The sequence below is a fragment of the Nicotiana tomentosiformis genome, chromosome 10 (assembly GCF_000390325.3).
Source record: "Nicotiana tomentosiformis chromosome 10, ASM39032v3, whole genome shotgun sequence".
Classification (NCBI taxonomy): domain Eukaryota; kingdom Viridiplantae; phylum Streptophyta; class Magnoliopsida; order Solanales; family Solanaceae; genus Nicotiana; species Nicotiana tomentosiformis.
The window spans coordinates 17,398,177-17,409,731 of NC_090821.1; the positions used below are offsets into that span (position 1 = coordinate 17,398,177).

Sequence of the window (11,555 nt, forward strand, 5' to 3'; positions counted from 1 at the left end):
ACGTAATAGTATACATCTCGGTCATTCTCATATTTGGAGAAGAATGATGGATATCAAGATTGAGTCTGAGAAACATATTAAGTGGATACTTTTTAATGGAAGGGCCTCGTTCTGGTGGGATAACTGGTCAGAACATGGCTCCTTATCCAAGTTTATAAATGACCCTAATAAAGGAAAGGAGACAGTTATGGACTTCATTCATTGAAGGTCAGTGGAACCTTTCTGCTCTTGAGAATGTTCTTCTTAGTTCCATTGCCAGGCTCTAAACTAGTTATGGACCATTACTAATGATGGTTCATTTTTTAGTAAATCCGCGTGGCATCTTTTCAAGCAATCTAGAAATGTTACCTTACTCTACTAGTAATATTTGATATAAAAGGTTCCCTTTCAAAATATCTTTCTTTATAATGAGATTAATTCATAACAGATTGCCTATTGGTGAGATCAGTATAAAATTTGGGTTTGTTGGTCCATTATGTGTTCTTGTTGTAAAGCTCCTAAATATGAAACCATTGAACATGTTTTCATTAGCGGTGATGGCGCATCATCTGCTTGGACTTGTTTGGTGGTGTTTGTGGTTTGAGAACTACCAATAGAGTGTGACAAACTCTTTCCAACTGGTGGTTAACAAAGCCCAAGAACAATGTTCACTCTTTTGTAATTCACTGCCTCCCATGTTTGATATGTTGGGAAATTTGGAAACAAAGATATGCTATTAGATATGGAAATTGAAAAGCTTCTGTTAAAAAACTTTTGCTCCAAATCCAGAACAGGATCTGCATTCTTATTAATGTGAAGTTCCCATTTTTGCCTATTTTTTCTGAGTGAAAACATTTGATCCATGCTGTGGAAAGATGCAAACCTTTACTAAAGGTTATCCCTGTCAAATGGTAACACTGATGGATGCAGCAAAGGAAATCCAGGCTTAGCAGGTGGAGGAGGATGCTTGAGAAATCACAATGAGGATCTAATTATAGCTTACTCCAATTTCTTTGGTTCATGTACTAATAATAATAATATGGCTGAAGCAAAGGCTATTCTAGTTGTCTTAGAGTGGTGCATTGTCAATGGATACAAGGAGGTCAAAATTGAATCTGATTCTCTAGTCCTGATCAATGCTATAAACATTCACATATTAGAGAGCTAAGGCAGAAAGACTGTTTTATTTTCTCACATTGTTATAGGGAAGCTAATTGCACTGCAGACTCACTAGCTAACTGGAGTTTATATAAGAAGACTTATATTTTCTTTATGGGGTCTGACACTTTACCTATGAAGGTAAGAGCTGCTTTGAACATTGACAAATGTCAGTTATTCAACTTCAGAATTAGGACGAGAAAGAATTCCTTCTGTCGTTTAGCCATTTTCGTAATCCGTTTTGTTTAGATGGAAGGATTAATACCTTCTTCAAGCTTTTACTTTGGAGCACTTTATTTTATACTCCACTGGAAGGTGTTCCCCAGCTGTTGACTTAGGAGTTGCTTAGTTTAGATTTACCAACTCCTCATGTAATGATATTTTATTTTAGAATTAATTTAAAAAATATCCAATGAATATAGACTAGCTCAGTTTAATAAAAAAAAGGTAACTACACGTTAGTGTATATAATATGCGACAGATAATTTGTTATAACACGTTAAATTACACAACTCTATAGGGTAGAATATGCTATGCTACGTGGCCGTCCAAAAGAGGGACACGTGGAATCTAAGGCGGGAGATAACTAAAACCGAAGACAATTATCCTGTCTGTCACCGGAAAGAATAACGCTCATAAAGATGCAATAAATACCCTCCGCCCGGTGGCATTTAATGGAGAATATTCCACAATATTTAGTGCGCTGTCCGTTACAGAGAATATGCCATTTATGCTCACCGTTATACCTTTTTCAATGACCCTCATAATTGACATTAAAGAAGGGCATGATCCTAGGACCTTGTTCCCTAGGTGTAACTATAAATAGTGAGTTCTGTTATCATTGTAAAGGAAAGGACTTTTCTGGAAAACTTACGCTATAATCGATTACATGCTTTATACAATTTTATTTTCTCGTTCCTTGGTTTCATCACTGTTGTGCCCGGAAGCTCTGCCCCCGAATTACTGTTTTTCATGTTTTTATCTTTATTTCAAGACTAAGTATTGTGTATTTCTGTAATTATTTCATTATTTCAGGATCAAATTAATTTACTTGTCTAGAAACCACGTATAAATTCAACTGTACTATTTTACGGGTAAACAGTTTGGCGCCCACCATGGGGCCTAGACAACCGTGTAATTAAGTTGACCCTTGCCTTTTTTACTAACGTATTTTGATTATTTGTCTTAATAAAAAATCATAAGAAATGGCATATAATGGTGTTAACAACACACACAATCCTGAGGTTCAAGGAGACCAGCCTCATCTTAAGGATTCAGTCAGTGACACCCACAATGAGGGAAACGATGCCTCGCCGGTCCACGATAGGCGGTACCCACGACATGTTCGGGAGGCAACTCCCGATGATGTTGAAGAGGAGTATGTTGTTGATGTGGTAAGGGTCCTACAAGAACAACAAGCGATCATTCTAGGCTACCTCACACAGCAGGATAAGGTTATGATAGAGTTGAAGCAGGCGCTGTCGGGGGCTTCAAATAACGCAAATAGACGGGGTCCAGTTCTGCCTGGCACTCCCGCGAATCAAACAACGCATAGGGTCGACAAAAACACCCTGATGGGCGAGGTTGGCTCCGATGGGGTTGGGGGGAGCGGATCCGGCCCCAATAACGAAAACGATCCCTTCAAGAATGAACTCTTACGATTTATGAGGGAAGTGAATGCCTGCATGGATCAAATCTCGGGCGCACCACCGGTTATGAAAGGTCCAGACTCAAAGAAGTATACTCAGTTGTCATACAAACCAAGCGCGACACCAGAATTAATCCCAAAGCAGTTTAAAATGCCCGATGTGCCAAAGTATGATGGAACTTCAAACCCTCAGGAGCATATTACCACCTATACAACGGCAATAAAGGGGAATGATTTAGCTCCTCACGAGATTGAATCCGTTTTGCTGAAGAAATTTGGAAAGACTCTCGCGAGAGGAGCCTTGACGTGGTATTCGATGTTACCCAAGCATTCCATAGATTCCTTTGAGATACTCGCAGATTATTTTATTAAGGCTCATGTTGGGGCCAGAAAAGTGCAGACCCGAAAGGCCGACATATTCAGAATTGCACAAGGAGAATCCGAGTTTCTGCGAGAGTTCGTTACCCGGTTCCAAAAGGAGAGAATGTTGCTCTCGACTGTTCCGGATGAATGGGCGGCTGAAGAATTCACCAAGGGTCTGAATCCGAGAAGTTCAGATGCTTCCCGAAAACTGAAGGAAAGCTTGCTTGAGTTTCAAGCAACGACATGGGCGGATGTCCACAACCGTTACGAGTTGAAGATAAGGATCGAATATGATCAGGTTGGCTTCCTGTCGTCGACAAAAGGACGAGAGAAGAACAGAGAAAAATCAAAAGACGATTTCGACACGGACATACGATTGAGGGGCCGGTTTTTTCCCTAGGAACGGACCGAAGGTCACGGCAGAGGCTTCGGGTCAGTAGACAGGTTCGCCACCGATATAAGGACTAATTTCGATCGGAACAATAGATCATTGCAAGACAAAGAAACGTCAAGTACGCGGGATCCTTCTTACCCGAGGTTGTCAGAATATAATTTCAACGTTAGTGTAATAGAGTTGGTGTCAGCTATGAGAAATATCAAAGAATCACGGTTCCCGAAACTGATGAGATCCGATCCCAGCCAGAGGGATCCCAACTTGTGGTGTGAATACCACGGGATGAATGGCCACCGGACTGGGGACTGTCGACATCTATGGGAAGAAGTGGCGACACTATTGAAGAATGGGCATCTCAGAGAATTCTTAAGTGATCGGGCCAAGAACAACTACGGTCGCAATCGGGATAACGCTGAACCCTTGAAAGCAGGAGAAGATCATACGATCAACATGATCTTCGGGGGGAATGAAATCAATGGCGTCACCTTCTCGACAGCAAAAAAGACGAAAGTATTAATAACCCATGGCAAGAGACTCTGGGAAGATGCTGAAGACGACATCACTTTCACGGAGGAAGACGCAGACAGATTATTGCTACCTCACAAAGACGCATTGGTAATTTCTTTAAATGTGCTAGACTTTAAACGTGTTCTAGTGGATCCCGGAAGTTTGGCCAATATCATACAATGGAGAGTATTTGAGAAAGCTAAACTCACCGGAAGCATCATTCCGGCCACAAAACTCCTCGTCGGATTCAACCTTGCGAGCGTGACAACCCGAGGAAAGATTTTGTTGCCCACGAACGCTGAAGGGGTGATGAAAACGACTCTTTTTGAAGTGTTGGATGGTGTCATGGGATATAATATTATTATGGGAAGACTATGGTTGCACGAGATGAGAGCTGTACCGTCAACGTATCATCAGTTACTGAAATTTTCAATGCCCAAAGGAATTAAACAGATAAGGGGTGACCAACCGGCGACAAGGGAGATGAATGCAATTTCGATCTCCAGTAGCAAAGGGAAGGAACACGCGTTATAGCAACTACAAGAACCGGTGCCCACTCCCGAATAGAATGAATTTAACCCGGGGGTAGAAGTGTCGAAATATTATCAGGTACCAAGGTATTTCCAGGTACCAGAAGAGACGGATGCAACAAAATCCATGACAGAAGAGCTCAAGCAAGTTGCATTATTTAAAGAGTTCTTAGAAAGGAAATTCCACTTGGGGACATGATTGCACCCCGAGCTTAGGTCTGGCTTTATTGAATTTCTTAAATTTAATGCCGATTATTTTGCTTGGTTGCATGCGGACATGACAGGTATCCCAACGGAGGTGGTCGTACACAAGCTAAGTTTGGATCCTAACATCCCTCCGATAAGACAAAAGAAACGCCCTATTGCGGAGGCCAAGAATAAATTCGTCAAAGAAGAGGTAACTCGCTTACTCGATATCGGTTTGATCTGAGAGGTAAAGTATCCAGACTGGCTAGCTAATGTAGTAGTAGTTCCTAAGAAGAACAATAAATTTTGCATGTGTGTAGATTATAAGGACTTGAATAAGGTGTGCCCAAAAGACTCGTTCCCACTGCCAAACATCGATCAAATGATTGATGCAACGACGGGGCACGAGTTAATAAGTTTCCTCGATACTTATTTCGGGTACAACCAAATTAAGATGAACCCGTAGGATCAGGAAAAGACTTCATTTATAACAAATTTTGGCGCATATTGCTATAATATGATGCCCTTTGGGTTGAAGAATGCGGGATCCACTTACCAGTGCCTCGTAAACAAGATGTTTGAAAAATAAATAAGAAAAACTATGGAGGTTTATATAGACGATATGATCGTTAAGTATTTGAATGCATGTGATCACCTTAAATATCTGCAAGAAATTGTTGACACCCTAAGGAAGCATAACATGAGGCTCAATCCCGAGAAGTGCGCGCTCGGGGTCAGCTTCGGTAAGTTCCTAGGATTTCTGGTATCACAAAGGGGGATTGAGGTAAACCCCAATAAGATTAAGGCCATCGAAGACATCCTGGACCAGATGTCGAGCATGAAAGAAGTCCAAAGGCTCACGGGGAGATTGGCCACTTTGAGCAGGTTCATTTCTCGGTCATCAGAGAAATGCCACAGTTTCTTCGCATTGCTCAAAAAGAAAAACAACTTCGAATGGACCCCAGAATGCCAACAGGATTTGAGAGATTTGAAATGGTACTTGTTAAGCCCTCCGTTACTTTTGAAACCAAAGGAAGGTGAAACGCTGTTGATCTACCTCGCAGTCTCGGAAGTAGCGGTAAGTGCAGTTTTGGTCCGTGAGAACGAAGGTACGTAATCTCCCATTTATTATGTTAGTAAAATTTTTATGGTAGCGAAAACTTGCTACCCGCACTTGGAGAAGCTGGCCTTAGCTCTCGTAGTCGCCGCTCGGAAGCTGAGGCCCTACTTTCAATGTCACCCGATAGCTGTGGTGACAACATTTCCCCTGCGGAACATCCTTCACAAACCCAAACTCTCGGGTAGGTTGGCCAAATGGGCCATCGAAATGAGTGAATTAGATATAGAATATAAACCAAGGACTGCGATTAAGTCACAAGTCATAGCTGACTTTGTGGTCGATTTCAGTCCAAGATTGCTGCCTCTAGAAACCAAGGAGGCAGTCATGGTGTCAGAATCAACATCAGGAATTTGGACTTTATTTACGGGCATAGCCTCCAATGTAAAAGGGTCCGGGCTTGGCATAGTATTAACCACGCCTTTGGGAGAAACTCTAAGGCAAGCCACCAGAACGGTCCCTTTAACTAACAATGAAGCAGAATATGAGGCTTTGATTGCAGGGCTCGAAATGCTCCGGGGGCTAGATTCCGAGGTCATAGAAATCAAGTGCGACTCACAGCTGGTGGTAAATCAAGTCTACGGGATCTTTGAAACCAAAGAAGAGCGCATGCAGTAATACGTGGTAAAGGTCCAGGCTCTGCTGGCTCGATTTTGGGAGTGGCCAATTACTCACATCCCGAGGGAAGAAAATGCATAAGCGGATGCACTGGCTAACCTCGGCTCATCGACGGAAATGAAGGGATCAAAGTTTGGGATGGTGGTACAACCGAAGCACTCGGTCCTGGATGCAAATAGCTATTGCGAGGTAAATACTACTAATTTGGTCTGGGACTGGAGGAATGAGATCATCGATTATCTCGAGCACGGGAAATTGCCCGAAGATTCTAAGGCATCTCAGGAGCTGCGTGTCAAAGCAGCATGGTATAGCTTTAAAGGAGGACAATTGTATAGAAAATCTTTCCAAGGCCCACTGGCCCGATGTTTGGGAGCATCCGAAGAAAATTATGTTATGCGAGAGGTCTATGAAGAGATACGCGGAAACCATTCGGGTGTAGATTCCTTAGTGTTAAAACTGGTAAGGTCAGGATATTATTGGCCCCGCATGGAATAAGACGCTAAAGATTTCGTACAAAAATACGATAAGTGCCAACGCTACGCACCGCTAGTACATCAACCGGTGGAACCACTACATTCAATCCTGTCTCCATGGCCGTTCATGAAGTAGGGGATGGACATCGTCAGACCGCTGCCGCCGACCCCGATAAGGTAAGATTTCTTTTGATTTTAATTAATTATTTTTCTAAGTGGGTGAAAGTAAGTCCTTATCAGAAGATCGGCGAACGCGAAGTGGTGGATTTCTTATGGGAAAACATAATCTGCAGGTTCGGAATACCAAAAGAGATAGCATGCGACAATGGACCACAATTTATCGGCGCAAAGATCACAAAGTTCCTTGAAGATTTGAAAATAAAGAGGATCACATATTCACCCTATCATCCGAGCACAAATGGTCAAGCAGAGTCAACGAACAAAGTGATTATACAAAACTTCAAGAAAAGGTTGGAAGCGGCTAAAGGTAAATGGTCTGAGGAACTACCCGGAGTTTTATGGGCATACCGAACGACGACCAAGTCGAGCACGGGGGAAACTCCCTTTTCCCTTGTGTACGGAGCATAAGCCTTAATTCCGGTAGAAGTAGGGGAGCCTACCTTAAGGTATTTCCAGGCAAGCGAATAAGCGAACAATAAAGCGATGTTGGTCAACTTGGAGTTACTGGATGAGCGCAGGAACTTGGCACATATAAGGATGGTGGCACAAAAGCAGAGAATGGAAAGATATTACAATCGGAGAGCCAACCTTCGTTACTTTAAAGTGGGAGATTTGGTTTTAAGAAAAGTAACTCAAAACACCCCGTAACTCAACGCAGGGAAGTTAGGCCCAACTTAGGAAGCCCCTACCGGGTTTCAGGTGTCATCGGGAAAGGTTCGTATGAGTTAGAGAATCGGAATGGAGAAAAGTTTCCAAGTAATTAGAATGTGGCACACCTCAAGAGATATTATTACTGACATACGTCGTTTGTACTGGAAGTATGCATTACACTCTTTTTCCCTTAGTCCACTATTTATCTCAATTGGGTTTTTCTGGCAAGGTTTTTAATGAGGCAGCAACGGAAAGCATACTACGAAGAAAAAGTTTCAACGACAACAATAAGACCTTTAATAGCAAGGCACACAAATGAAGAATCATTCCGAGGCGGTTAGATAATCTTTGGCTATATAGCAAAATTCCCACCGGGAAAATAAGTTTGCTATAAAGCAAAGGTTACCCGACCATTCACAAGTGCAAACCACTAGAGGATTGTTAGTGTATAGAGTAAAATATGCTATGCTACGTGGCCGTCCAAAAGAGGGACATGTGGAACCTAAGGCGGGAATAACTAAAACCGAAGGCAATTGTCCCATCTGTCACCGGAAAGAATAATGCTCATAAATATGCAATAAATACCCTCCGCCCGGTAGCATTTAATGGAGAATATTTCACAGCTTTTAGTGCGCTGCCCGTTATAGAGAATATGTCATTTATGGTCACCGTTACACCTTCTTCAATAGTCCTCATAATTGACATTAAAGAAGGGCATGATCCTAGGACCTTGTTCCCTAGGTGCAGCTATAAATAGTGAGCTCTGTTATCATTGTAAAGGACAAGACTTTTCTGGAAAACATACGCTATAATAGATTAAAAACTTTATACAATTTTATTTTCTCGTTCCTTGGTTTCATCACTGTTGTGCCCGGAAGCTCTGCCCCCGAATTACTGCTTTTGTGATTTTATCTTCATTTCAAGGCTAAGAATTGCGTATTTCTTTAATTATTTTATTATTTTAGGATCAAATTAATTCATTTATCTAGAAACCACGTATAAATTTAACTGTACCGTGTTATGGGTAAACAATTAGATAGTCTTTTGCTCGATAGAAAAAATCCTAAGGGGACGCAAAGTTTGTTACCGAGTAGAAGATTGTCTAGCAATTCATTAGTGGGATCCTTGAAGATGCAAGATTCCTAGTGTTCCAATTTGCATTCTTTGCATTTGAACACTTGGGGGGGGGGGGGGGGATGATATAAGAATGAAGCAACAATGACTGCCACGTCGATCGGAGCACGAAAATCGAGAATATATAATTGTGTCATCAGGATCGGGGACTGCACGGCCAGCCCCGTAGAAACAAGTTGTACAAATTAGCCACAAGAAATAGCAATTTCTCTTTAACATAACGAATGCTTATGTACCTTTTGAAAATGATAGGAATAAAGTAAAGTCCTTTTATTTTCCATCTTGTTTCTTGTCTTATCGATGAATTGATTGTATCATTTGAAAGTTAAACAAGTACTTCAAATGCTAGTGCCGTAATTAACAGGAGACGTCCTCTTCAAGAGCACCGTAAACATAAGAGGGCCTTCTCTTATGAAAACCCTCATGTTAAAAGTTTTATTTCGGTAGAACTTATGCTCGGAATCAAAATGCTTTCGGAGAAAAATACACCCAAGGCTTCACATAATAAGATGCAAACAGTAAAACGTACGCAAAACTCTTTAGCAAAAAGAAGGGAATGCAAAGATTAAAACTTGCATAAATGTTCAAACGAAAGAAAGACTCAAACAATACTTGAGCAAAAGGATGTTCTTATTTACAAGAACATGCCAAAATGGCACATATACAAAAGTTGGAAAAAGAAAAGAAAAGCTAAACTGCTGCATCTCTGGAACCCAGAGGAAGAGAAGTGTCCGCGCCACCAGGGGAAGTGGGTAGATCCGCCGATGGCTCAACATTTTGGCCCTCGTCAGTTTGGCCATCGACATATGCGCCTTCGATTTCCTCTTGAGTTCCCAAAGTTTCAGAACTAGAAGCATTAGGCTCTGTCGGGAGACCACTTTTAGCAGCTAACTCAAGCTCACGGGCCTTAGCAATTTCAGCATCAAAGTTAATGATACCAACTTTGGCCTCTTCCAAGGGTTTTCTCCTCATGCTGTACATAGCGTAAGTTTTCTCAACAACGAGGGAAGCCGCTCGGCGCTTAAGTTCTTCTTCGAGTTGGGTTACCTCGGCATAAAGTTTTTCCCGGGCGGATCTAACGGATCTGAGACTAACATCAAGGTCACAGACAGTTGAGCTAAAGGGCCTATTATGCTCGATAGTTTTCCTATACTTCTCCTCCAACTAGGCATGTTTCACCCCCGCCACAGCAAGCTCCTCAGTTTTGGAGTTCAATGCTGCCTCTAAGTTGGTCAATCTTTCAGCGGAGGCAGCCTCGCAGTCGGTTGCAGCAAGAATGACATTATGGACTTTAGCCCATTTGGCCTTGGCTTCATCAAATTTAACCCTCAACGGGCCAATCTATTGGCTAAGGGTTATCACTTCTTGCTCACTTTGCCGCAAACGAGTCTCCAATACAACAACCTCAGCAGCTTTGGCTTCCAAATTTGAGAGGCGAGCGACAGTTTGCTCCCGCTCGGCCAAAAGTTGATCTCGTGCGGAGGTAAGTTCTTCCTTTTCCTGAATCAACCTTTGGAGGCCCTCAGAAGCAAGAAAGTTGGCCTACAAAGCAAGAAAGGCAAACTTAGGATATTTTCAGGCAAAAGCAAAAGAAATAACAAAAGAAGTAAGGAATGTACCGCTGCGGCGTTGTGCATGGCATTGTTCAACAAGCACTCTCTCTCGAGAACCTGTATCTTTTACCAATCTTTCTCTGAAGCCAAGGGCTTTAGATAGTTAGCAAGTTCCACCGGTCGGGATAGCAAATTGCATCTGGTGGAGACCGAGAGAGTAACGCTCCTCCTCCTTTGAGGATCTTCTGAGGGGGGAGCATAGTTTTGCCCCCAATTCCCATGAACTGGGGACTGGGGGAGAAGGACACCCTCTTCTCGGGCAGATGCAGCTGGTGGAGATGATGTAGAAGTTGCTGGTGGAAGAGTTGATAAAGGTGGAAATGACATTGCAGTTGCTGGTGTTGGTGAAGATGGAGATGAAGCTGATGGAGTTGAAGGGTGAGAAGCAACTGCGACAAACGCAGTGCTGTTTATTGGTTGCTCGTCAGCCAAGGACGGAAGGGATCCGGTACTCAGCCCCAAAATATCGGGCACAACGACTGGGACACGGAAGTGGGAATTGGCATTTTCCACTATTTCATACTCCCCTCATAGCACCAAGATATCATCCTCGACTGGTGTAACTAACTCAACGAATTGAGCGGTTTGTTGAGTTGAGGAAGGTCGTTGTCTTCTATGTAGAGAAGCTCCTTCCTCGCTAGCTTCTCCATCATCGTCAATCATCACGGTATCAATGGCCGGCCCGAGTAGAGGGCTCGTCACCACGACTTCTGGAGACAACTCGGGGGCATCATTCTTTGCACTCTTATTTTTCCCTCCAGCCGTAGAGGAACGCCTTATTTTTAGTTGCTTGTTCTCCGGTCGGGGACTCCGAGAAGAAGCACTTGCACCAAAAGCAGGCCCGGAGACGTCTGTCTGTGAAAAAGCTTTTTGCAGTAGCCTCGCCGCATCAGCAGGATCAGCCAAAATATCCTAATCGAGGACAACAACTGAGCCTTGGGGTAGACCTAAATTCAACAGAAGGAAGGAGTCAGATAATTTTCTCATAAGAAAAGGTAAGGACA

At 42.7% G+C, this 11,555-nt stretch overlaps 1 protein-coding gene across 1 annotated transcript; it reads left to right on the top strand.

Moving 5' to 3' along the window:
- Positions 1–3,734: 3,734 nt before the first annotated feature.
- Positions 3,735–4,583, top strand: LOC138899823 (uncharacterized). Its single transcript, XM_070186520.1, has one exon. It carries the CDS (start codon positions 3,735–3,737, stop codon positions 4,581–4,583), a length of 849 nt encoding a protein of 282 aa, XP_070042621.1.
- The last annotated feature ends 6,972 nt before the right edge of the window (positions 4,584–11,555 follow it).